Raw genomic sequence first — 27,818 nt, 5'->3', positions numbered from 1 at the left:
TTTAGAAAATGTCCTACAATGTGCATTTATTCCATATCATTATACAAGGTTTCCATACAGTTATAACTCTTAAGACAATGTTTTTTCTTCACCATTGTACGTGGTGCCTAAATCTTTCACTTGAACATGGTGGAAATCCACATCGCATGCTATCCCACGAGCTGTAACGAACTGCAAATGTGCCAATTAAAAGAAAACAGAAGCCTCAGAAGAGCATGTTGGCTTACAAACCCTTGGCTTTAGTGAATTCTGCCAGCCAGGATCCGTAGTCTCACCTCATCGTTAAACCCAAGACAAAATAAATTAGTGTTGGACAGAATTCTAAATTGTACAATACTGAACAAAAGACCACAGTGGGACCTTTTGTTTAAAGTAGCACCAATCCACACCTGACTGTGTTTCCAACATTAATCTTCCTGTTCATGTATCATTGGCACTTTGAGTGGAAATCTTTCTGCTTCAGCAAGGATTCCTGGACTAAGCATACTGTGTTGCTAAACTCTCTACGAAGTGTGGCAACGTCAACTTGGGAAATGGCACATTTAAATCATTGTCGCCTTGACACGGGCTTGCCTGTGTGTGTGTGTCTTTCCCATCCCTGATCTAGCTGGTACTTTGTGGATGTATCTGTGACAGTGGTAAAAGTAAATAAAAATGCATTTAAGGGGTTTCATGGTAAGCATGGTGTTTAAAAACAAAACAAAACAAAAAACAAAAACAACATGAAAGAATGTGGTCGCAGCTAAGGAGGTTTTCACATGTTGTTTAACTCCAGTAAAGTCTGATCCAGCATCTGGTGCATACTAAGGTTTTCTTCTTTGGCATGAGCCACTTTCTCTGTGGTGGGATTAGAAAATTAAGTCATGAATAGCTGCGCTTTGGACACAGTGGTGGTTTGTACATTTAGGCAGGCAAACATCAATCACAAACACAGGATGAGATGATTAGGACCAGGCATGCTCGTAAGACATTACTCATTTCCAGACAAGGACCTACGAAGGGGAAGCTGTCTTGGACCCGAAGGAACTACAGGCACAGCAGGTTCTCACAGAGTGGCCAGGTGAACCTCCACCAACAATCCACTGAGGACAGAATGCAGGTGGGGCTGGTGAAGGTTCACTGGTCATGTGCCGCGGAACAGGGAGAGGTGCTTGCAGCACTGAAGTTAACAAAAGCAGACGGTTCTGAGTTACAGGCAGTTAAGGTCTGAGAGTTGTGTTGTAACACAGTCTCACAGAAAACAAAGATGACGTAAATAGGCTTTCTGACAACTTTTTCAATGATTTATTTCTGTTACTCATTAAAAAAAAATTACCAACACGTTTCATGCACACTCCAGTAGGACATTCTCTTATTATTTTCACAGTGTTCTATTTATTATTAGCATGACATTCTCACCAGATTCCAACAACACTGTTAGACTGAATAAAAGCATACCTTTCAGATAATCAGGGACTTCTGACATGAACTCCTGTTTTCGAAAGCTATTTTGCCCAAGCATGGTTAATCATATTTCAAACACTATACCAGATACTTAGAAGTTAGAAATATGAATATGTAATAGGAATATATATTATATATATCATATCCTATATATAATATATATATACTTATACACATACACACCCCTCTGCTTTGGCTTTCTAACTTAAAGCAAGACTCAGTTCTCTGTAGGAAATAGAAAACATTTTTTTGGTCCTCATTATGTATCAGCTCAAACAAGAGGACCTGCTCTTGCAAAGATGAGTGCTGAATTGATTATAAACATTGATCCATATACACAGATGTAATTTTACCATAAAAGTGGTTTGGGGATTAAAGAGAACTTAATTATTCCAGATATGAGAGGAAAATGCAGGCAAGGTCAGCCTTTCAACTGATTCATGTTCAATTCTGCAGAAAGGAATCGTTTTCAACCCTATTAGGTGAAGGTATGACAGTCTTAGATTTCCTGCCCATGGGCTGCGTTCCTAGAATTCAGCCCAGGTTCTTTCCCACTTAAGTTTAATCCTCATTCAGGGCCAGCTTTAGTTGGTTAGTTAGGCGGCGGTTTTGCTCAAGTTGCTGGTAGAGTTCATCTGTACAGGTCAGCAAGCAGGTTAGCAGAAGAGAAGAGGCAGAAGGAAGAGAGGTTAGCTGGAGTTGGTGAGAGGGAGTTCGCAGACAGAACACAGAGGTACCTCGGGCGCCAGTCACTTGCTGAGCAGGTTACCCTTACCCTGTGGTCAGCTGTCCTGTGCCCAGGAAGGGCGGATGGAAAAGGCCTGGCAGACTTAGGAAGAGCCAGGACTCCTCTCTTGGCAGGACGGGAGGGAAAGAGAACAGCAGGATCCGAGGAGGAGGAGGACAGAGAGAGGGTATGTTCCTCGTGCATCTCAGTAAAACCACTGTGTAAACTGGGCTGAATGCAGCTTCTGGAAACAGCCTCAGGAACAGGGGCAGGGCTGGAGGCGAGCCCACTCCTTGCTAGGGTTCAGCTGAGAGCTTCCTGCGAAACCTCAACCTGCCCATTTCTGCTCACCTCTTCCTGGAACCCCTTTCATCTCCACTCCCAGGGCTGGCTTTCCTTTCAGGTAGCACCAAGAGGGGCTACCGCCGCTGCATTAACAGCAGAACTGAGCTCCCTGTCCCTCCCCTAGTTGCTGTGATAGAGGGTGCAAATTCTGAACTCTCGTCCAGCCTAGATACAGGGTGTGTTACCCTATTCAAACAGCAAAAGAACAAGCATTTATTTCCACTCAAAACTGACTTAAAATTTAACTGCTGACCTTCTGAAGAGGATGGCATTCTTCTGGTGCTAGATGGACGTGTATAAAATGAATAAAATCTCAAACAGCCACATGGAGACCAGCGTGAAATACATTTTACACTCGGGCATGTAATCTGCTCACTTGGCAAGGAAGGCAGCCACTAGAGTCAGTCTGTATCTGGTGGTCCAGGGGATGCCCCAACAAGGACAAGAACCTGGCACTTATCGTGAAAAGCTGGAGAATACATGATTGTTTCGAATGACGGTGACGACCTAGACCCACAAAACTCTAACTTAATGATCTTGAAAAGCGATAATCCTATACCCCAGGGAAAAGAAAAATGTTTGGTCTCTAGCCCCCAGGTCTGTGGGGAAATTGATCAATTCTTATTTTAATTTTCTCTCATGTATGGTAGGAGATGGGGAATACGCTATATTCGTTGTGCTTTCTAGTTTGGACTATCTGCTGTGTTGTCTTCTTTGTTGATGCAAATTCTCTGAATATTCGAAACCCCAGTCAAATGTCACCTCCTCCAGGTAGCGCCCAGTCAGAATTGCTGTCTCTATTCCTTGTTGACTCTAAATGCACACCATCTGTTAGTTCAGCCTTGCTTCCCTCATCTGTCTTCCCACAGGACAGCCAGCTCATCGAGGGCAAAGAACATTTATGGTTCATCTCGTTACCACATCCTTCCTACCTTTCATGGTATCTTGCGTGTTTGGGGGGTGCAAAATCTATACCCCACTAGCACATTCACACTATCGTGTGGGAAATACCACCACAGGCAGGTAGGATGTCCTAGTTTGCTGAGCCAATGCACAGCCAAGCTGGGAAGGAAGAACTCTGGAGAAATCCCAGAGAATCCAGAGGGTCAATGTGAATGCAGCTTAAATGACAGCTGTCCCTACCACATCCTCCTTCGGACCTGCTCCACTTCAGCTGCCATGGAACTGGTGTGCCTGGGGGCGCCTGGAACGCTTATATGTTTGCAAGTATTCTTCCCTCCTGTTCTACCTCCCCAATGTCTGGGATGTCTAGTGCCAAGCAAGGATTTTGGGGTTTGGTCCAACCAAGGCTCTTGCAGCAGCTGCCTCTACATATGGCCTGACCCTTTGAGCTAGAAGCCTGGGCCCCAACAATTGCGTGATAAAATCAAAAAGCTATTTATCCTCCTGTGCACCCATACCTTCTTGGGCTATTCCAAATTTGCCTTCCAATCCATCAGTTTCCCATTTCCCCTTGCAGAATATACTTATAGGAAGTGTGAAAATCCCCAGAAGGGCTTTCAAAAAACAGATGTGCCTCCAAAATTAACTGAACATCTGCTCAGCAGAACTTTCAGACTTGTCATTTTATCTATGGCAGGAAGCAGAGCTACTCAGAGAAGGGCCCACTTCTATTACTCTGAATTTTAAAAGAACAAGGCAGGAATCATAGTCAAAAGCAGGCCCAAGAAGCCTTAGGAAAAGATAAACAAGAAATTACTGAAGACTTTACACTCTCAAGGGAGAGACACTGTCTAAATTATAAATTTTTAAAAGTCCACTACACCACTACTAAATTCACTTACCTCTTAAAAAGAGTATTTTTACTCTCTTCTGAGGTTTTGTAGAGTGACTGACATTTTCAATTTGTCCAAAATTACTTGAATACAGGGGTATATAAACACTCTTAGGCTAAGAAAAACTATACACAAACAGATGAAGGTCACCCACATTTAAAACACAGGAGAAATATAGCCAGACTGTTGAGGATGGAGAAATGTTGGGAATTAAGAAATAAAAGTCCACATCATTTTTAAGTTCTAATTTTGTGATGTGTTATAAAAAAAAATCACTTAATTGCTGTTTTTGAATTTATAAATATAACTGATAAACTATAACTGAACAATTTCTACTATTTTTAAGGGGTAAAAAAAAAAAGAACTTTAATGGCTATGCTTTAAAGATGTTCACAAATAAAAAAAAAAAGTTAATTATCACAAAGATTTACTGTAAGTACAACCCCTCCTAAAGAATACATGATGAGTTTAAGAGCACAAAAATAAATCTTGACTTGAACATAATCGTATGTTCCTAAAACCTAAGAATGTCATTTCATGATCAAAACGAAGGTGGCTGAGGAATGAATATACTTTTAAAAAGCTTTAACTGTTCTTTGTGCTGTAAAAGGATGATCAACAATAACCTCAGCTTACACTGTTTGAATCCACATTCCTTTTCACCTTTTCTGATATGTAAGTTCCTAGCAATGTGGGGTGGCAGCCACACTCTCCCAAGCAGGGCTATCTAAACACCAACACAGAGGGCTCACCACATCCCAACTAAACATCTGGCAGAGGAAGGCACTGCTCAAGGCAGATCTTCTGGCTCCAACAAGCAACATCCCCTGTGCAGAGGTTCTCAACCCGTACTACATACCAGAGCCATCTCAATCCCTAAAAAAGACACACACGCCCAGGCCTCACTCTAACCTTTGCAAACCAAAACTCTGAGAGGGACCCAGGCGTGGGTATTTTTTAAAAAGTTCCACAAGGAACGACTGCTTTAGAGTCTCTTGATATTAATGTATGATGTTCAGAATGGGGGGAGAAAAAAAAAAAAAAAGAGCAAAGCAACAGCCAAAAATTAACCCTCATATGTGTGATGAAGATTTGGAGTTTTATTCAGTGTTGAAACTAAAATGTCAATAAATAAGAAGTAAAAAGAATAGCAAACAGAAATAGCTTACACAGTGTTTATTTTACACTGCAATGAGGAGCTTCTGTACAATAGGAAGCACAGTGTGTGCCTGGCCCTAAGGCAGGATGTGGAAAGAAAGAACCAGGGTCAGCTGGAGAACAAACTGCAGAGCTCAGAGAGGAGGGACATCCAGCTTGATGAAGGGGTCGTGCGAGAAGTGAAGCAAAGAGACTTATCTTCATGAAGAGAAAAGGTGGGAGAAAAAGGAAAAAAGTGGCACAATGGAAAACGGGGAAGCTAAACTAACAGATGAGAGCAGCATTTGGAACACAGGTAAGAAGCAGACATGCAAAACCTGCTGCCAGCCGCACCTATGGGAGGATGTCAATCCTTGCCCACCAGTGTCTGGACCCGAGGCCAGCACAAGCCCGTTCTGGGGGAGTTTCATTGCAAAAGACCCATGAACAGAACTTAAAAACAGATTTTAAGCTAAACCCACCTTTCAGAATATTTAACCATACTTAATGCTAAAAGTTTTTCTCATAGAATCACCACATTTTAGCACTGAGAGACAGATGATCTGATCCATCCCCTCATTTACAAATGAGGGAAGAGGGGATGGAATTCTCTCTAGTTTCCATGGTGACAGTCGTGTCTCAAAGGGTAGTGTGGCGATTCCATAATCTATAAGGCAGCAGGCACTTGCCAACACTCTTCAAGCTACCATTTTTCTGCACGGGTAAAGGAATGACAGGTGGGCCAGGAAACTGTAATTTCCAGCTTACATGGAATTCAGTGCCATCTTATGAGATTAAAAGGAAGCCTCTGTGAAACATTCCAGGTTAGAATTTAGAGGGGCAGAAAAAGCTTAACATTCAGGTTTGGTTAGTAATATGTACCTTAGTCGTGTATGCTCCAGGTTCTTGTGAGATTGAGACTATCTACTCCACTCTTACTGCCCAGCAGCAGTAAAAGCTGGGCCATTAACTCCCAAACTCATATAACACCATCTGCGTTTTATGGCCCATTTCTTTGACACAGGTTGTGGTGTTTGTATGTTAATTCTTTTTATCTAAACAGAAAATTAAAGGCTTGGCTACCCGGCAGAGGGTTCATTTCTGTCTAGAATTCTTAAAGGGAAGATGTGACTTTTTACAGCAACATTCTTCATGCTGTTCTGGATCAATTTCCCTTCTCTAAGAGCCTCAGTCATCTGACAGTGTTGGGTTCCTTAAATTTATTATTTCTTTTACGAAAAATGTTCACATTGTATTTAACTGAATCTCAGGAAACCGACTTTTGATATTTCTTGGGAAATGCCTGCACAATTGCGTGGCCTACCAATTCTACTTGAGCCTAGTTTAATTTCCTAAAAGGACAGTGCCCAGGTCACACATATTCCAGTTCACTGCTTCATGGGAACGATCTAGCTGAGACAATGTGAAATGAATGGATTCTGAAAGGAAAATGGTTTGTATAGACAGACAATCCAGTTGGCCTTTATGTTAGTAGAATGTGAAAAAACAATGACTATCCTAGATTATGCAAAGACAGTGAGCATAAAGGTGTAAAGATGGAGATTCTGGAGACACAGAAGGGAGTGGTGGCGAATTTATCATATTAGCATGAGGGCACAGGTGTGATCAGGCAGGGTGGATGAACATTTACATGGAAGTCATATCGTTGAGAGCGTGGTCCAGCTCCTCGCTGATGGCTTTGTACTTCAGTTTCTGAGCGTACAGCTCGTCTATGACCAGGAAGTGGAAGGCAGAGGTGCAAGGACATGGAGAGTGATCAAGAGATGGAGGGTGAGTGAGGGTGGCATGGACGCCATCCCGACACAGCAGCAAGAAAAGGGCAATGCATGAAGGAATTGGTGCCGCAGCAGGTGGCCAATGCAGGAGGCGTGCGTTTTGTTTTTAATAAAATTGAAACAAAAACAAAAAGAACAAAACCCATTAGAAAATAAAACAAGAAACTCAATACGAAAATCATAACAAATATGGCAGGTATATCAGTAAACCACGTTAAATCCTAAACAAAACCACAGAAGGTTGTCTCCTGGTTGGGAGAGGGGTAAGAGAACATCTTTCTTTCAGAGAGCTGTAATTTAATTACACTGGAGTAGTCAGCCACCTGCCACTATAAACAGTGGAAAAAATATCCAAGGGCATTGTTTTGAAGAAACAATTTGTGACTACAGTCTGTAATCCTTATCTGGCTCCACCCTGAAACCACTGACTTCCGGACCAAACTAGACCACCGGGGTATGGATTTCTTGGTGCCATCCAGACTACTCCTGTGGTCTGCCCACTCAAGCTGCCCTCGCTGGTCCAGGAGGCTTGAAAAGCGAGGAGAGCCACGCTTTTTATGGTGTTGCTGTGCCAAGTCTGCAATTCAGTTCTTCTAATGATGAAGGTTTCATACTCTGCTGCAATTTGGCAGATGGTTTTGCAACCATTTGTCATTTTCTCTTTTCCACCAGCTTGGTTATCATCTGCACCAACCTCCAGTCCCTTCTCTAGCCACTTCTGCCTTTGATGTATATATTTTGTATATGTTTTTCTTTCTTTTTCACAGCCTCAGAGCTCAACATTTAGGGTTTCTGAGAGACAGAGAGGGTGTGACTAAAATAAAACCTGAATATCTTAGTGGAGAAGTGCTGAAGTATAATGTCAAAGTGTAGTGCCCTATCACCCTCCACCCCCCTGTCAGGATACGCAGCACATGCCAAGATGACTAGTAACTTAAAAAAAAAAAAATCTAAACCCTTACACTGAATTCACACTTGGAGGAAGTTGTGCCTAAAAACAAATCTATACCATTCTGGCCGTAAGGAGATATCACTAAAGACAGAAAACACACCAGTCATTCTCACCTATAACCACCTCACTCACAGTGAGAAATAAACCTGCCACACTTCCGAAGAGTGTGCAGTAGAGCCGTTTGGCATCTGCTGTTACAAAAAGAGATGGGCCCCGTCTGGTGGCTAACGGTCATCTGGTGAACAGAGAGTTTAAGAGCCACGGAATGAAAACCCCAAAGGGCAGACAGGAAGAATGTGCAAGAGCAAAGAAGTGTATCAAGGAGGACGCAATGATTGGAAAATGACTTCGCCAGGTCACTACTCAGCCATAAGGATTAAGTTAAAAAAACTTAAGATCTTACCTTCTAAGTCATCAATGCTTTTCTCCAATTTAGTTACTGACCTCTCCGCAAACTCGGCCCGAGTCTCAGCCTGCAATAATTCAATTTATTTCAATCAGAATTGGGAAGTTTTAGATTTCTGGTAGCTACAAATATAGAGAAACTAGAGAATGAAAATCAAGCCTGGCACCCATGAATGGGGTCTGAGACCACCTGCCAGTCAATCACCACAGTGAGAGGTGGCTAGCACAGCTCACTCTCCAAGACCACCCCTGAAAATCCCTGGATCGTTCTAACTTTAAAATGAAAAAGCCCTGAACAGTTCCGTAAAAACAAACTCAATCCAGCTGGCTTTGTCCAAAACACCCTTAATATTACCTCCTTCAACTTGTCAGAAAGGACCTTGATCTCTTCCTCATATTTGTCTTCCTTCTGCGAGTACTGTAATTAGAAAGAATGTTCCAGATGTCAGGCCATAGCTCACCCTATACTGAGGTCTTCTAATACAACGAAAGTGTCAGCCCAGCCAACAGATGTTGAGGATCTCTTAGGAGGTAATGGAGCCTCTGATATCAAATGGCATACAACAATGCATTCTCTGTTTTCCTGCCTATTGTTTTACATGGGATAAGAACAAGATAACTTATCCATTTGGCACTTGGTTTAAATTAAATTGTTACAGATGACTCACATACTCAAAATAAAATAGATTCTCCATTAAAAAAAAAAAAAAAAAAGAATCTGTTATTGATAATCATCAGGAAATTGCCTCAAAATGACGCCATTTACTAAAGTGTCTAATAGATTATTCCTTTCCATGGCAGGGCCCCAGAAGAGAAAAAGTGGGTGTCTCTAGAGCAGCTCTTAAAGATGCCTTTCCCCCACGCCGTGCTCCTGGCCTACCTTCTCAGCCTGAGCCTCCAGTGACTTCAAGTTGTTCGTCACAGTTTTCAACTCTTCTTCAAGCTCGGCACATTTGCTAACGTTTTCGATCAGAGGTAGAAAGGGTGGGAGACAAGCCAAAGGAAGGAGGAGAGAAAAAGGAGAGGGATGGGAAAAAATGAAAACCGAGTCCTAGAGAACAAAGGGCTGCCTTAAAGTAGCCAAATCATCAAGGTACTAAAACGCTCAATTTTGCCATGGACGCTGCTCCCGACCTTCCAACAGCAGAAAGGCAGGGTGACAAAATCCAACAGCCTCGAAGTGTGATAATTTGGCTTCTTTTTTGGCTGCACCAAAGAGCATTTATGAAGGAAAAACAAAGGAGTATAAAGGACCCAAAGAAAGCACTTAAAGCAAGGTATAAGATAGCAGAGGGTGTAGTGAAGGTGCAGTCGTTATAAAAATGAACCAGTAGGCATTGGAAGCTGAAAGACGCCTGGGTTGCAGTTAAACCTAAAACCCATACATGAGCCATCAGTACCTTATCCTCTGCAGCCATTAATGCTTTCAAGGTCTGATCCATTATTCTTAATTGTTCTTCCAGCTGTCGAACTTGGCTGTTAGTGGACACAGGAAATGCACAAGGCCATTCTCAAAATCAGTGTGCAGGTAAGGCATGCAGTGATACACGCATTCATACACAGACACCCCACGCAAGTCCTCCGTGTTCCATACTCGTGGCTCATCCACGTCAAATGAGCACTTAAGGAGCCCGGAGCTGAAACAGGTAAATGTGCAGCTGCCAGAAGGTCATGCTGTTTAGTCACTGCTCCGCAGCACCCCACACACAGCCTCCTGGCGCCGGGCCCGCTTACCCTTCTGAGAGCTCAGCCCGCTCCTCTGCACGCTCCAGGTCACTCTCAATGATGACCAGCTTACGGGCCACCTGCAGCAGAACAAACACAAAACACACACACCATGGGGCTTCCAAGCTCTGAGGAGGGGTGTGGGGTGAGGCCTGGATCCGTCAGCCCCTAGGAGTTCTCGCCTCCAAACAAGATGATCCTCTTTCCCGTGCGCTGGAGAGAAGCGACTCTCCACCAGGCGTGCCCAGGGAGAGGAGACTAGAGGCTTCAGCTCACCAAGACCCAGCATGGTTAGTTATGGGTGGGCTGGCTCATCTTTAGTCCTACCTAGGTGAAGCCTGTATAATTACATAGCAGCCAGACCAAGTGTGGAAGGAGGGAGAGAGATGAAGTTCACAATCTCGAAACTAGCAGTGTGATGAGACATGACGCCTTTTATGCTGAAAAGGCGGGGCTGCAAGACAAGACTGAAAATAATCCTGAGAACTCCATCCATCTAGAGCTCTGTACCTCGACTCCCTCTGTGTGCCGCAGGCTACAAATGCCAACAGAAACGGCAAGAGAGGCTGACATGAGAAGCTGCTGAGGTGACTAACGAGGTCAGTGGAAGAAAGGACCAGAGAGAAGGGATCCTAGGAAGCATTTCAAAATTAGTGGGCATAGTGTAACCTGGAGATGGGAGATGATGATGACGAAGAGTCCGTGGTGTTTCAGGACAGCCACAGTACATTAAGGGAAAAACTAAAACCTTAAACACAGTCACGTGGGCTCCGTTATCACAGGAGGTTGCTTTCATGGGGCATGACCAGGAGGTGATTCACCTGTGAACCTTGAGGAGCGAGGAGGACAGAGAGAAAGGCCTCCACGAATCTAGGGGGCAAGTGCACGGTCTGTGGCTCTACACTGACTGAACTGGGCCGCGCCAGGTGAATCACACTAGGGAGAACGGCTTGCGTGGTGACAGCATGAGAGGGCCCTTCCACAGAACACGAGAGGCCCAGCTCTCCCTTCTCCTGACCAGAGAACTTTTGTCCTGGTCTTTGTGTGTGTGTTTGGGGTGGGGCGGGGAGGCATGGGGGCACAAAGAAAGCTTTGGTCTTTCCCAGTGCAACTGATCCCCTAGCAGGATCAAAACTGAGAACCGTTTTCTGGGGACAAAGGAACTCTGCCTCTCAAAACCACCCATTCCTGCTAAGGAAGCAGATGGTTTCACTGAAGAACGCAAGGCTGCACACTGCTCCCCTGCTCCTGGGCCGCGGCTGGGGGTCCCCAAGGCCTTGGGCCCCAGGATCTGACCTCTTCGTACTTGCGGTCGGCATCCTCAGCGATGTGCTTGGCCTCTTTCAGTTGGATCTCCTGAATTTCCATTTTCTCCTCATCCTTTTGGGCTCGGCTTTCAATGACTTTCATGCCTCTGAAAAGGAAGACATGCAGGAAGACCCAAGATTTAGAGGCGACCTCCACGAACTCACCCTGCACCACGGTGGTTTGTGAGGCTGTGTAACTGACAGACCGAAACAGAGCACAGAGCTACTTTTATCTTCCAAACCATGAAACAAGACTTTCTAGAGCTGAAGGCAGAGAAGGACACACACTTCCCTCTCTCTGTTTATTGTGAATGAAAGCTTACACTTTTGGTACTGTTGACACTGCCCAGGCAGCTAACGTGAAATGAAAGGTATCACGTGAGGATCCTGTCTGAATGTGGGAGGCATGGAATCAAGGAAGGTCAACAAGCTTTACCTGCTATATAAATAATGGGACTTCTTCCCTTTTCTCGTGGGAAGCTTCAGCTTGAAAATGGACCAAAGTCAGAACGAAAGCCAACTTATCTTCATGTACTTCCTTCCCACAAAGAAAGTAGCTGTTCTTACCCCTTTAGCCACAAATGTAAATATTAGATTGAACCAAATGAAATTGCTGGTATTTGACCACATCGGACCTGCAAAAATGGCAATTTCATGTGGGTTGACCTATACTTTAGAGAAGAAACTGAGTTTTGCCTATAATAAAACTCATAATAGAGGTGTTGAGAGGCAGGACCAACACCATCTTCTATGCTGATGTGTACGTTTGGATCCTTCAGCATGGTGTTAAGTTTTAGAAAATGTTAATTGACCTATGATACATTACAGATTTATGCAATAACAAATTATGTTAAAACGGGATTCATTTACCAAAATCTAAGTACGCAGTAAGATAAATAAATCACTTTTTTTTTTTTTTTTTAAATGAAGCACTACAATGTATTTTGGGAGACCTGCATCTTGGCTCGGCTATAAATTCTCTTTGAGAGTTCGGGCAGGCCACACCAGTCTCTGAACCCTAGTCTTCTCATCTGTAAAACCAGGGGACTGGAGTAAATGATCTCTAAATACCTTTTTACTCCAAAGTCTAACACTGCCAGATTGCCTTCCTTTCAGGTTCACTAACAAGTGTATTTCAGGAAGAAGCCAGCCATAAAACCGGTGGTTATATGTACACTGTAAGAGATGATGAGTCATCTTTAAGAATTCCAAAACTCTTGATTAGAAAAGAATCAATAAGCAACAGTGACTAATGAGCTGAAAACTTCAGCTAAAGAGCTTCTTTAATCCTAAAGTCTGCAATCATTCTTTATCCATGGTGGCAGGGGGCAAAAAGGCACCTCAAAGACGGAGAAACGGACAAAATGATTGGCTGCGTGCACCTGCCCAGGTCACAGCGCAGAAACACACTGCCAGTGTCTGAGACACCACAATACTTTGTCTTCCCTCGAAGGGCAGAACTCTCTCTAGTCTTGTGGAGTCTTTCTTGGAGTGCTTCCAAGTAATATGAGTACAATAACTTGAACAGTTGAACATGAGAGAAAATGCCTTGTGGAATACACGATGGCTGATATGGCCCTGGTTTTCCTTTACTACCACAAGGCTCAATCTTGGGGTAGTAAGTCAGGTAGAGCCAGGTCATAGTGGGAGCATGCTCAGGAGACATGCAGATCTGACTGCACTTACCTATGCGCGTGTGTCTTATCGGCTTTACTAAGTCCAAAACAATTTACTTCTGTGGATCATATTTCTGTTTTATCTGTGCTTTCTCTTCCTCTCATTTGTTGGGCTATTTGACAACTGACAGCCCATACTGTATTTACCTCGGCCTAAGCCTCCTTGGTATATTTTATTTTATTTTTTTTAACATCTTTATTGGAGTATAATTGCTTTACAGTGGTGTGTTAGTTTCTGCTTTATAACAAAGTGAATCAGCCATACATATACATCTATTCCCATATCTCCTCCCTCTTGCGTCTCCCTCCCACCCTCCCTATCCCACCCCTCTAGGTGGTCACAAAGCACCGAGCTGATCTCCCTGTGCTATGCGGTTTCCTTGGTATATTTTAAAATAAAGTTATCTTTTTTTAAAAAAAATGCATAATTGCTCCATGGTCAGCAGGAATGAAAGAACCAAAACACATCCCTAGAACCTCCCGTTTACACGTCCATCTCCCTCGCTGGGTGGTAAGCTCTAAGAGAGCAGGAATGGGGTCTTTTTCTTATGTGTAACGTTGGGGTTTAAAACAGTGCTTTGCACAAAGGTGTCCCACTAATGCTAAATGAACAAAAAACCATTAGTTGCACCTGGATCAAGTCAGGAAATAGTGCCACCAAGGTACTGTAAAATTCTTAGATGCCCAAGATCAGAGAAGCCCTCCCGTTCCACCAGGAGGAAAGGCTGTGCTAACAGGTGGGCTGGACGAGGGGTCCTCACCTCTCACTCTCATCTGCTGCCTTCTCGGCCTCCTCCAGCTTCTGCAGAGCTGTTGCCAGACGCTCTTGGGCACGATCCAACTCTTCCTCAACCAGCTGGATGCGTCTGTTCAGAGAAGCTACGTCGGCTTCAGCCTGGGTAGAGAGAGTGAAAGGCGTTTCAGTGTCGGAGAGAAAGTGAGGGTAGTGCCTTCAGGAGGGGCTGAGACTGAAACGCTGGTTCCAGACGGGAAGCCTGGGCCCTGTGGTGAGTCACCCTGAAGTGCCTTACAAGCCCCGGTCAGCTCTGGAGTTGTCGGATACGTTCAGCCATTGATCTACCCAGGGAATGTCCACCTTGGGGTATATGCAGATCCACACACACCATCCTCGTCGGACAAAGGGACCATCAGCGACACTCGCTCACTTGGTTCTCCTCCTCCACAGATTTCAACACGCTGGCTTCACCTGCCTGTTAAGGGGGAGCTTCATCACAGCCCCCGCACGCGGCGGGGCCTGAGGTGGGGACAGAGGCGATGGGACTTACCCAGGCTCAGTCACACACGGCGAGAGCGGCCCAGCGAGGACTCGGACTCAGGAGTCTCAATTCTCCTTTCTGCTGACTGTTCTCAAAGGGGCTTTATTAAATATTTTAGGAACTAAAATAGTTTTAAATTCAGTGGTTCTAAAATATACACCATACAGAGACACAGCAAAACCCAGCAAGCCCCCTGCCCTTCAGCACCCCTTTAGAATAACTGGTCACGCTGGAAGAGGACCAAGACAAATTTCCCAAGCGCTTGTGACATATGCCTACAGGAATTTCTCACAAGTCAAGGTTGCTACAAGAAGAGCTTCAAACTCCTTAGAAGAAAAGCAGTACCGATACTGTTTTTACTTGGTATCTATCTCTGAAATAAGATGTTTCTTTTTGGGGGATGCAATGGTTACCTACAGTTACGAGCATTTGTTACTATAAGCCTCAGAACACTTGCAAGCCTGGACGTCGGTCCATTACATACACTTGCATTGATGGCTGTTTAAACATTATGCACGTAAGTGAAAGATGGAATTTGTTAATCTGGTACTGTTTCCTCATCCACTCTGAATGTGTGCTTATCCCGGGGTGATGGGGTTTTTAGGACACTTGGGAGTTTTCTAAACACTACAACATGCACTTTGGGACTATGCTAGCTCTCTACCTACAGTCCTGTCTTCCTTACTCAACTGTAAGCTTCTTATGTGCAAGGAATCACAATTCACTGCACAGAGTATGGGCTCAGTAAATGTCTACTGAATAAAATGAGTAAAACCAACCTAATTTAAACAAAAGCAACTTTCTTAGTTCCTGGACCCATGAGACACAGTTTGAAAGGCACGTGTAGTTAGAGTCTGCGATTACGGCCTTGAAGTAAAGGAGCACGAGAACATTCTCCTTTTTGCTCATCTAGATTTGTAAAATTTTAAAAGCCAAGTTCTCTCTGGGAAAGAGAGGCGATTAGGGAATCTACAATCATGGTGAAGGACTTTTTATAAGAACATGCAAATACACTTTTATCTCTTCAAAAATTAACTATGTAGTAATAATTGGCTGATGGAGGCAGGGAGCAGGGGGAAATGTGAAATGAATCCAAGGTCAGTTAACGATTGCACTGACCCACAAAGCAGATCACTGCAGGTGCACGGCTAGTAATGGGCTCCACCAGGTCTGGCAGGTGAATGTTGGGATTTTTTTTTGGAGGAGGGATGAGGGTAATAGGGATAACACATTTCTTAAGTATAGGAACTTTAAAAAGTTTTTAGCCCCATGTAAAAAAAAAAAAAAAACTGGAAGGAGGTATACATTACGGGTATACTTTTGGGTCAGGTCAGATTTCTTTTCTATATTTTCCATTTCTAGTAAAATTCTATTCCTTTCATGAACGGGGGAAAACAAGCAAGCAACCCTGAAAGCTGAAAACAAAAATGAAGAGCAAAACAAAAACCACCCTCCAAAACACCACCAACAAAAAAACCTCAGTAGAGTGTCTGGGTCATGTACTCAGAAGTGTTTTTCCCCCTTTTCTTAAATATCCTTGTTATAGGTGCTGCAGCCAGAGAAATGTCAACAAGATTTTCAAAACAATTTCTGTAGTCACCACACTCTAAGCTTCCTGTTCTGTTTCCGATCTGGGCCCCAACCTCAAGGACTTTGCACTCACAGAGGGGAGACTGTTTATGCTCCGGGGAAGGAACCCTCCAGGTGCCGGGCCTCCCACACACCTGGGGCATCAGAGAGTAAGGAGACAGCACCCCACGCTCGTTCCTGCCTCTGCACAAAAGATCTCCCTACCCGAGAGGAACGCCCATCAATCCGAATCTTCCCTCTTCCCTCTTATTGCCTCCACTCTAACCGTTCTTTCCCTTAGCTCTGGATACTGTTTTATAAACGTCATTAACTCCTTTTCCCCAGGAGCATTTGTAGAACCTACAATAGAGGTTGTGTCCTACGGGAATACCAGTCAATAGGCCTCGTATATACGGCACCAGAACAACAACTGGGAATGGAGACCTGTTCTAGGAGCCAGGACAGGGGCAACACAGAGAACAGACCTGTGGGTGGTCCACAAAACGGGGTCTCAGATGTTTAGCTGGAAAGGTCCCTAGGCATTGTCCAGCAGTTCCCACAACTGGCTGGGTGTCCAAATTCACCAGAAGATGCATATTAAAAATACAAATTTCCAGGCTTCCCTGGTGGTTCAGTGGTTAAGAATCCACATGCCAATGCAGGGGACATGGGTTCGAGCCCTGGTCTGGGAAGATCCCACATGCTGCGGAGCAACTAAGCCCGTGGGCCACAACTACTGAGCCTGTGCTCTAGAGCCCAGGTGCCACAACTACTGAAGCCCGTGTGCCTAGAGCCCGTGCTCCACAACAAGAGAAGTCACCGCAATGAGAAGCCCGTGCACCGCAACGAAGAGTAGCCCCCGCTGGCTGCAACTAGAGAAAGCCCACGTGCAGCAACAAAGACCCAATGCAGCCAAAAATTTAAAAAAACAAACAAAAACAAAACAAATTTCCAGGCCCCATCCCTAGAGATTCTGATTCAAGAGGTGAGAAAGGAAGACAGGAATCTGCACTATAAAAAAGCAACCACCCCTCTACCCCACCCACCATCCAAAGAAGCTGGCAAATCCTGTGGGAACCACTCATCTAGCTCTTTGTAGAAGAGAAAATAGGAAGAGGGAGGGATCTTTGACCCCAAGGGCTGAAGCATGCTCAGGTCACAGCCATCAGCGGGAGGTAAGACTAGCATCAAAGTTCCCTGGTCCTCACCTGATGGCGTGCCTGCCTCCCTTCTCAAGGCCTCCTGGAGCCTCGTGGAAGCCCTGGAACTGGTGGTTCTCACCTATGGAGTCTTTCTGCTTTCTGACGTCAGAGCAGCAGGTTCTCTACAGCCACCCCGACTCCAACCCCCTCCCTGAAAGAAGGCCTTCAGCGAAAGAACCTAACCAGGTCTAGAAGAACGGTTACTGTACTGAATATCATCCGCTAAACAAGTCCTCTCCATCCATTTTGAAAAAAGGTGTGGTATAAAATTGAAAACATCATCAAGTAACACCAGGGGTGTACCAGCTCACACAAGGACACAGAGTATTTGTTCTCAACCCCAGAAACCAACGCCTGCTGCCCCAGAGGTTTCAGAGCAGGATGGGCAAAGGTGCTTGTAGGTAACAGCCCAGATCTGAAAGCAGTGTCTGGGGTGTATCGATCTCTACATAAGCTTCCCCCGGGAAAAACCTGGGCTCTCACTGGCTTCTCAGGCCTCACCATACTGGTCTGATCGCAATTTAGTTTGGTTCTCTAGAATTCAAGATACACTCAATTCCATAAATTAATTAAGGACACCCTTATTTTCACTTTTTTTTGGGGGGGGGGGATTATGCTCTATGTTCAAAAGGCCCACATCTCTCACCTGCACTAGCTTTTATTTCCGGTATGTATTCTCTGAGTTCTGAGGCTTATTTAGATATTTTCTAAGGTTCTTTCCATCACAGCACCTGGGCAGTTTACTTAAGACTTAACTGGCTGTTGCCTCTGCCAGTACAAACCCTACAGACACATGACCATCTGTTATTTAAAAAGCAGATATAAATAACAAGGCATTTAGGAAGGGTCAAGACCCCAGACACAAATTATTTCCAGGCATGGAAATCACCCATAGTGTACTGGGTTAGCTTCTAACGACAGCTCATGTGTTGACACTGCTGGTGAAGTCTTTGGGATGCTAGTTTCTTCCATTTCAAAAGTGCTATTGTGTCCCAACATGTAATGAACTACTCAGAAAAGAGACTGCTATATTAGTAAAGGCTACCAACTGTCTTCCTGCAGATCTGTTGTTAAACCACCAGGCGCTCTACACGTGTGAGGTGCCTTAGAGCTGCATGTGCCCCCCAATCCCTTCCACAAGGTACCAGCTACCTAAGAAACTACACAGGTATCAAGGGCATGCCCACACAATATAGCAAAATGTTACTCCAAGTCTAACTTGAAAGAGAACTTTTACAGGGCCTAGATTTTCATGAAATCCAGATGTTCTAGCCAATATAACTAAAGACAATTTAAAAATAGCAATGATTTTTACTTTAAGAATAAGTATTTCCGTTAGGACAATTAAGAAGAAATAATTGTAGGAGAATAATATTATATCCTAAAAATAAATCCTCTGGAATGTATGTTCAAAGTCCTACCTGAACTGGAGTACTGCATGGGATGATCAAAGGTCAGGCCTTTTTATTTCATGCGAACTGTAGTTGTACAGAGAAAGTTTCACCCAGTTTACCGTGTAAGACCCAAGTCACTACAGCCAAGTTAAACTTCTGCCCTTATATGGTAAGGAAAGGCGAAAAAAACACGGATGACATTAAGGGGCACTCCCATGGATAAGAGTTAAAAACAACCTCTCTATCTGCACCAAAGCCTATCATTCACGAGGCATATTTGTGTAATGAGTGAGAAGGGACGTGAACAGGGCATTGTAATGCCTTCGCCTTGCCTACACATGAAAGCAGAAAGCCAGAGTATATATACACTCCAGCTACTGCCACCCTGGGGGGGCCAATGGGGGCACAAAATGCACTTTTAGATTCCTGTTCTCAGAAATATTTACCAACTCTAAAGAGGGGAAGGGCTGGGAATTTTTGTAAATTGGTTTTTCCTGTGATTTAATAAAGTTACCAATTAAGAACCTACAGGCTGCAACTGTTAAGTCCCCTTGTCTGCTGTGTACCATCCAGAAAGAAGGAAGGCAGACTGCCTTCTTCTTGCTCCCTCTTTTCCTTTGATAAGGACAAAAGACAAACAAAACCCTAGTGGGTCACAAGACCTGGAGTCAACCATTACATCAAGCAAAGTAGCCTCATTCCAAAATTTTGAAGGGCCCACACACCTTGGAAAAACAAACCATTAGAAAAAAAAGGGATGGCTGCTTTTTCCAAAGTTAAGTGCTGGTTGTAATAGGGCCAATTAACTACAGCCTGTCTGAATCTTTGAGAATGTGAATTAGGGCCAACTCTCCAAATATTTTTTGCAGTGGCTCATGACTGTCACTAAATTTTTATCTTTGCTGCCAAGAGAAACTGTGACTGCTAGCTTAACTCACAGCTATGCCTGACAACTACCAAGAAACCACCTTCAATTAGCTACCTTTAAGTTCCAGTTTCATAAGTTAGGAACACCTCTCAATCTGAAATTCTCTCTTCAGTGGTCTGACCCAGTCCTCAAGTTGCTGTCATAAAAAGTTCTGCACCCATCCAATCATCCAGATAGACTATTTTCAAAAATCACTTAAAAAATTTTGAAGCTAAACCACTTTTAATATAAAGCTTTGAAAAGAATGAAAGCATTATCTTTACCCAACTGGCCCAGCAAGAGTACTGTCATAAAAACTAAGCCCAAAAGAGGTGAGTAAAATAGTAACCATGTGCCCTTCATAAACTTTATCTTCTGTGTCTAATATCAATCACCAGGCCAACAGTCCATAAGAGGCTCTCCTATACAGGACCACATATTCCCTTTCTTAGCAGGGGGAGGGGAGTTCTACCGACTTCCACCACTAACACCACTTCGACCCACCAAACATTCCTTCCAGCCTGCCTGTGTCCTCTCTCCGTTCAAGTTGAAAAAAGAAAAAAAAAAAAAATTGATTAGAAGCATTGAAATGGAGTGTTTTAAGATGTAGTGAAATGAGCTGCCCATCTTTAAGACCCTTTGATAGCTGGTGAATTGCAAGCAAAGGAGCAATGAGGGATGCCGAGTGTGGAGCAGTTCTAACACCAGCTGACGCAAGACACTTACTCTAGTGTGCTAAGCACCATTGCAACTTCTTTACACACACTCTTTTCATCCTCACAACAGGCAGGCACTACCATTACCAACATTTTACAGTCGAGGAACTGAGGGACTGAGAAGTTAAATGACTCAAATCCTAGCAGCCTGGGCCCAGAGTTCTTGTTCTTATCCATCATCATGTTCTATTGGTTCTAATGGTTCAAGGACAGCTGCGAGCCAGAGAGGGAGTCGGAATTCATTCATTGCCTGGCCAAATTCAGAGACATCCATGTGACCTCTGCTATCTTGTCCTCTACAGAAAATGATCTTTTGCCTATTGATTTCCTGGTTCCTGCCTATTTTATCTGAAACTTCATCTAGTTAGGCCTTCCTTTCAAGAGGACCCATCTGCTTCTAGGTATTTTATGCAAAACATGTCTCGTAGCTTCTGCAGCCAGCCATAATGCCATTACATACACCTCTCAACTCAGAATAAGCCTCTATTAAGCACAGAAGGACCCCACAAGAGCGCTTGTCATAAAATTCCCAAGGTGTCTGAGTATCCTGATTTAAAACACACACACACACTCAAAAATCAACAAACAGCAAACGCCTTAACTACCTCTGAAATCCTGTTCCTGTGTGCTGGATGCATTTGCCTTAGTGGAAAGGAAGGAAGCCAGGTATTACACTCAACGTGGGGGAGGGGAAGCCGGCGGGAGAAAACACCCAATAATCGTAGCTATTTAGCCAACTTCTTCAAGACTCGGTAACAAAGGAACATCTACCTGTACAAGAGAACTTGGGAGGAGGCATGCTTAAGAAAGGGAAGGGCAAAGGGCCGCATACTAAGTCAGAACACGCTCTGTCAGTGTCTCAACCACCCCAGAGAAACAGGCTTTCAAGAAACCAAGGCTAAACAGGGATGGGGGAGTTTAGCATCCCCGGGCCCCAAAGCCAGACAATGCCTCAGACATGACCTGTTAGCGCCCTTCCCAAAAGAACGGATTTCCAAAAGGAGGGACCTCTTCCGTCCCCACTCTCCGAGTAAATAATGCCAGCAGCGCAACGGGCACATGCCGGGGGACCCGAGACGCCGGGCCGAACGCAAACACCCCAGACACAGAGTCCCTTCTGGGAAAGAGCTGCTTCCAGAACCTTCTCAACACCACTCCTAATTCTCCCTCGGTTCTTTAGACCAGCGAGATGAAAAGGGCTGAAGTGAACGGGCAGCGCCCCTCCCCAGAGCCCGACACCTGCGGGCCCAGGTGCGCCCCGAGGCGGGGGGAGGAGTGGCGGGGGAAGGTGGGCTCCGGGGGGCCCTGCGGGGCGTGGTGGGGCCGACTGGGGAGAAGGCGTCTCCGGGGGTGGGTGATGGGTGGGTCCCTTACGGTCTCCCTCAGCTTCCTCTCGTAGTCCAGCTCGCGCTGCAGGCTGCCCGCGCGCTCCTCCGCGGCGTCCGCCTGCTCCTGCAGGCTCCGAATCTTCCTCCGCACCGCCTCTAGCGAGCTGCTCCCCGCCATTGCGCCGGGCGGCGGCGGGCCGGCAGGCTGGCGGACTGCGGCGGGAGAGGCCGGCTGCTGCGCTCCTGCCGCCGCTGCTGCTGCCGCACTCCGACCGCCCGGCCACCCCGCCCAGGCCGCGGCGCGCGACGGCAGCGCCCCCTGCGGCCCAGGCACAGCCCGGAAGTCGCGACCTCCTAGGCTGCGCAGGCGAACCGCAGGCGGGTGCGCGAGCGCCGGGAGCGGGCCCAGCGGGCGGGGCGGGGCGCGCGCCGCGGACCCTGGGAATTTGCCAACCGCGGGAGGCACCGCGCATGCTCGCGGCCGCGGGGCTGACAGGCGCGGTGCGCGGGCTGCCGGGGCACCTGGTGAGCCGGAGCGTGGCCAACGCGCCGAGGGTGTTACTTCGACTCCCAGCTCCCCTCCCCTGCGCCCCTCCCCTGCGCCGTGGGGAACCCAGAGTAACGGATTTGTCTGCAAAGGGCTACGGTGCCGCCTGTTGGCGGCGGGAGCGCTCCGCTCCGGACTGCCAGATTCCCGTGCCCAGGAAGGAGAGAAGCCGAGCGAGGGGTTTGGGGCTTGAATGTACCCCCAAAGGGATTGTTCCTCGATGTAAAGAACCCCCAGAACACAAGATCCTAACCACAACAACTCTCCTTCCCTCCAAACTCATGAAGGGAAAACCACTAACATATTGCATAGAGGTTAAACCTCCTAAATGCTGTCTCCCTAGGTTAGAATCTGGCTTTTGGTTCTCTCCTGCTTGTGTGACGGAAAATAACCTGACTTCATCTGTAAAAGCATGGTTAATAGCAGTACGTTTCTCATAGGGCTGCTGTGAGGATTATGAAATGACAGAAAGCGCTAAGCACAATACCTTGTACGTAGTTAACTCAAATGATAGCTTTAGTTAATAAACACACAGGCACTGTCTTAAGAGTCAGGCTACGGCCTATAACCAGCTGTGGGACCTCAAGCCCGCCAGCCTGTCTGGGACTTCCTTTCCTTTCCACAGAAACAATCATCTCAAGGGTCCCTTCTAGTTACAACCTTCTCTGGTTTTAGATCAGCCTCTGAGATCTTCTGGAATCTGACCAATTCTGGGCCGGACTGAGATGTCTTAAAAGGCACACCAAGGAAAGCTACAGAACCCTATGAGAGCGTCTGGCTATAGCTGGATGAAAACCAAAGTGGACACAATCTTTGGGAACCACCCTCTGCCAATTCTCCCCTTGGGCTACGTTTTTAAATGTCTTCTAAGTCTCACAGCTTTCTTTCCTCACCTTTCTCACAGAAGGCCCTTCAAGTCAGTTCCTATGTGTTTAAGTGTGGGAATAATGAAGAAAAAGAAAACACACTTGACTACCCCCTCCTACGCCAAAGCCCTAATGAGGAAGCTCCTTGCTTTTCTGACTCATTTGCTATGGACTTTCTCACAGCCTCCCTCTGCTGAGACTCTCACAAAGCCCAGCATGGGCCCTCACATCCTGTAGGTGGAGCCTCTAGCTTTGTTTCCACACAGTTCATCTAGTCAGGGGGGAGGTCACAACTGCTTCCCTAAGAATACAGACTGGGGGCCTCCAACTTTGAGGGTGGGAGAAGGGGGCATCTGGGAGCCTCCAGGAGACACAGAAACTGCTGGACAGGTGCAAATGCTCTAAGCAGCCAACTAGTGACTTAATGTCCTGTTTTTCAAACATCTGGGAAAGTCAGTTTCAGGTGAGTTCATTTTCACGCTGATGTCATTATACAAGAGTTTAGGACAGTTGTTCTCGGCCTTGGCTGCACATTGGAATCACCTGGCTATTTAACAAATACTAATGCCTGCGTTCCACTCCCGGAGATTCTAATTGGCCTGGGGTACAGCCTGGATTTTAAGTTTTAAAACCATCCTAGGTGATTGTTTAGGTAAGGTTGAGAATCACTCATTTAGAAAGCAAAGACCTACAGGGAATAAAGACTCACATACTGCAGATGTCAGAGACATCACAGTTACTGGGGAAGGGGTTGGGCCAGAGAGAAAATGGAGCGCTTGATCCCCTTCAGCCTCACTTATGTGGAAGGACGACAAAAAATTCAAAACAAAACCATCAGAGATCCGACCTTGCAAATTACAACCTTTCAATCTAGGAAGAGCCCATTTCTGGAATAGGATTTGTAAAGTATGTTGGTAAATTAGTAGAAAAATGTTTTTAGTAGTAGAAAAATGTGAAAATGTTTTACATTGGTGAGTAATAGTGCAATGTCCTAATCCCAAATGTAATACCATTCTACCTCAGGAAGTTGACCTCTCTCCTACCTTTCTCTAGTGACATCTGTCTCTTCCTCCTCAAGTCTTGACTATTTTTACTAGCTAGGAATCACTCTAAATATAGCATTTCTTCACAAACGTCTTGCATATCCCTACAGATTCCAAACAACCTAAAATGTCTTAAAGGGGAAGATGATCAATATACTACCAAAAAAAAAAAAAAAGTGTACCATATTAGGGATAGTTTTCCGGTGGAAAGAAAAGAACACAGCTTCAAAAACCTCACCCTCGGCTTCCCTGGTGGCGCAGTGGTTGAGAATTTGCCTGCCAATGCAGGGACACGGGTTCGAGCCCTGGTATGGGAAGATCCCACATGCCGCGGAGCAGCTAGGTACGTGAGCCACAACTACTGAGCCTGCGCGTCTGTGCTCCACAACAAGAGAGGCCGCGACAGTGAGAGGCCCGAGCACCACGATGAAGAGTGGCCCCCGCTCGCCACAACTAGAGAAAGTCCTCTCAGAGAAACGAAGACCCAACACAGCCAAAAATAAATAAATAAATAAATAAATTAAAAAAAAAACCAAAAAAACCCCTCCTCCTTCTCCTGGCTCCGCCCTCCCCCACTGAGCTGGCTTTAAATATCCTCTTTGCCACTTCTGCCTCACCTCATTCCAATGCACCATTAAACAAGACTTTTCAATAAAGACATGATAGAACCACATAGTTACAATAATTATGATTTTTTTCCCTTAAGAATCGTAGTAGCTTTTTTCTCCTTCTCTTGCTTTCAGTCTTACTGGGCTATTTTCAAATTCTCTGCATTCTTTTCCTTATAAGGAATATCTCTCCTTGATCTATCAGCGGCTCTTTTGAAAAAGCTAAATAAACGTCCTGCTGGAGAATTTCGGGGAGACAGACATCCTCCATTTAACCATATACGGAGCAGACATCTGATCTACATTACACAAAACTGGTGCAGAGTTATATGTGTTTTTTGGCTCTTTTTCTAAAGCCAGGTAGTTTGTAACTTAAATATTTTACCTAAATCAGTGTTTCCCTGAACCCCCTTTCCAGGGACCTTGCTTTTCATTGAAACTTTCTTTTTGTCAGATTCTAAATGTCCTGTGTCTGGATCTCTCATTTACAAAGCACACTCGGAGATTACATTTCGTGCCTTTCATGTCACAGAAAGCCTTTACTGATTTCAAGACCCAGACCCTCCAGCAATTTACACTTTACTCTCATACAAAAAATTCTGCTGTTGCATTTGGTAGTTCAACTTTCTGGGCATAGCTTTCCCTGGTGCTCATACATTCTTGAAATTGTTACCAACTTCCCAACGAATTCTTTCCTAATTGGGCCTCTAGGCTTAATTAGCTTCTAGAATGGTGTGAAAAGAAGTCGGTCCTTTGGAAATCTAATGCTTCTCTTGACTTATGCAGCAGAAGAGGCAAGCTCTTCAGCTAAAAGGATTCCAGAGGGCAGTGGACAAAATGCTGGCAGAGCTTTTGTGGTGCGTGCATCATCCTTGAAACTATGTGGTGGTTGTCAGAGGCTGACAGGTTGGGGTGGGGTGAGCAGGAGAGTCGGGGGCAGCTAGCTCACTATACCATATAAAGCACTGAGCTATATATAACTCCCAGCTTACTTTCTGGATCTAGTGCCCTCAGACTGCAGACCCAAGCAAGTATCGTCTTCCCAGGCAGATCTTAAGGGCTGGATTAAGCTTCCCTAGTGAGTAAGGAGGCCTCAAGTGTTTCTGTGGCCCACCATCAAGCTTAGCCTTCTAAGTAGCACCATGCCATTTTTTCAATGCCATCTCTAGTGTGTGTCCTGAGTAGACCCACCACCGAAAACCAGGCCTTGCCACCCACCAGAGATGGCAAAAGGAAAGAAAGTGGAGAAAACTAGGCATTCTGTTTGCACAAACCTCGGTGACGACACCTTGGAGGTTTTCTGCCACCAGGGAGCAAGGTTCACCTCCAGAGTCCAATTTCAGTTACTGTATTCTTCCAGCTTCTCACCCACCCCCCTCCACCCCCAGGGGTGGGGGAAAGAAGGAGAAAAAGAAAGAGGAATGGATGGAATAAAAATGAATGTGTGCAGTAGCAGTCGGAGGCAGCATCCAGTGCTCTGGGCCATGGCAGGCTGTGTGCGGGTTTCCAGCAAGAGGAGGTGACCCTCCTCCAGTGCTCTCTGGCCCCTGTGGTGACCCCAGAGCGGCCACCAGGGCAGGAGGTGAGGGAGGCAGTGTGTGCGTGCACTTACGTCGGTGGCCTTTTTCTCCGCCAGCTCCAGCTTCTCCTGGGCATCTTTGAGAGCCTCGGAGTATTTGTCCAGTTCATCTTCGGTGCCCTTGAGTTTCTTTTGCAGCGACAGCAGCTCATCTTCCAGCTGGGAGTTGGCCGTGGGGGACGGGGACGGGAGGGGGGTGCAGCAGGCAGCGTGATCCCGCAGGGGAGGGGTGTGGGTGCACAGAGCCAGAAGGACAGGGACAGCGGGAGAGAGAAAGGGAAAGACAGGGAGGGAGAGAGAGAGACAGAGTTAGCCATTCGTGCGCCGCGCTGCGCGCCCCGGGTACCTTGGCGGCGGCCTCATCGGCGGCCAGGAGGCTGTCCTCTGCCTTGTGCAGCTCCTCCAGCACCCGGTCCCGCTCGTCCTCCGACGCCCGCAGCAGCTTCTCCTTGGCCGCTATGTCCTCCTCGAGCTGGGGGGCGGCGGCGGGCGGGCGCGGACCGGGTGTTAGACACACACACACACACACACACAACACACGGGCACTGGGTTGGCTGGGGCCCTTCGGGTGTGAGACGCCGCCGAGTTGGGGTTCAAGGGTCCCTAGGTAACCTCCTCTCGCCCGGAGCCCACTCCGCACCCCACCCCAGCCCCCTGGGCGAGACTCCTGCGGAGGTCTCAGCGGGCTCAAGCCCACAACTTGGGGGTGCAGAAAAACGCCCCCGTCTCCCCGGCCCCCCGTACTCTCTAGTCTGTCCATCTTTGTTTTTAGGAACAAACTGTGAGACTGTCCCTCCCCCCTCCCTCGCGCCCCCCCTCCCCTTCCCAGTTGAATGTTTTATACTCCCCAGTCAAAAAGTCCAGAAGAACTTCTAACACTTTCTGGACTTGATTCCCTTCAACCCTCCTCCCCTCCCCCGCCCCCGAATCCAAAACTGATTTCTCATCCTGAGAATCAAGTGCCTCTAGGACTTGAAGGGACTTCGCGGGCTCTGGGAACCAGAAAAGGGAAATAAGCGTCCCCAGACGAGAGAAAAAGTTAGAATAAGCCGGAGTCTCGCTCTTCCCTTCCCCCTTCTCAGACGCCCTGGAGTGGGGTGGCTCCCCGAATCCTCGGAGTGAGGGGCCGGGAAGGGGTGCGAGGCCCGGGTCCCGGGGCTCGGGGTCCCCGGCGGGCGGAGCGCGGGCGACCGGCCGGCGCAGGGCCGTAAAGGCAGACCTGCTTGCTCCTGTCCTCTGCCGCCTTCTTATCGGCCTCCGCCTGCTCCGCTCGATCCAAGGCGTTCTCCTTGTCGAGCTTGAGCATCTGCATCTTCTTCTTGATGGCGTCCATGGTGGCGGCGGCGAGGGGCCCTGGGGCTGCGGCGGCGGGAGCGGGGAGGCAAGAGCGCGGTGGGGAGGCCGATCCGGAGTGCGAGCGCACAGCCGCCTGCTGATCCCAGATATGTACTTTCCCAAGGGGGCGACCGCATT

At 46.4% G+C, this 27,818-nt stretch overlaps 1 protein-coding gene across 18 annotated transcripts; it reads right to left on the bottom strand.

Annotated features, from left to right (window-relative positions):
• On the bottom strand, positions 1-27,818 carry TPM1 (tropomyosin 1; the record flags this gene model as incomplete). 18 transcript variants are annotated; one of them, XM_082447778.1, is made up of 10 exons in its annotated part: positions 27,565-27,803; positions 26,692-26,817; positions 26,379-26,504; positions 14,071-14,204; positions 11,623-11,740; positions 10,336-10,406; positions 9,482-9,557; positions 8,957-9,019; positions 8,600-8,669; positions 1-837 (listed from the first exon to the last, which is right to left on the bottom strand). In XM_082447778.1, the coding sequence occupies exons 1-10, from the start codon at positions 27,676-27,678 to the stop codon at positions 755-757; spliced, it is 981 nt and encodes a 326-aa protein (XP_082303904.1). In that variant the 5' UTR covers positions 27,679-27,803. The 18 variants fall into 18 exon arrangements, with proteins under 18 accessions (XP_082303904.1, XP_082303916.1, XP_082303913.1 ...); XM_082447788.1 differs by lacking the exons at positions 1-837; positions 9,482-9,557; positions 26,379-26,504 and adding exons at positions 5,473-5,667; positions 7,100-7,178; positions 10,002-10,077 and having other exon boundaries at positions 27,565-27,808; XM_082447784.1 differs by lacking the exons at positions 1-837; positions 26,379-26,504 and adding exons at positions 5,473-5,667; positions 7,100-7,178 and having other exon boundaries at positions 27,565-27,799.

The sequence above is a fragment of the Balaenoptera physalus genome (genome assembly GCF_965194825.1).
Source record: "Balaenoptera physalus genome assembly, chromosome: 2".
Lineage (NCBI taxonomy): Eukaryota > Metazoa > Chordata > Mammalia > Artiodactyla > Balaenopteridae > Balaenoptera > Balaenoptera physalus.
This window is presented reverse-complemented; position numbering and strand designations above follow the sequence as displayed.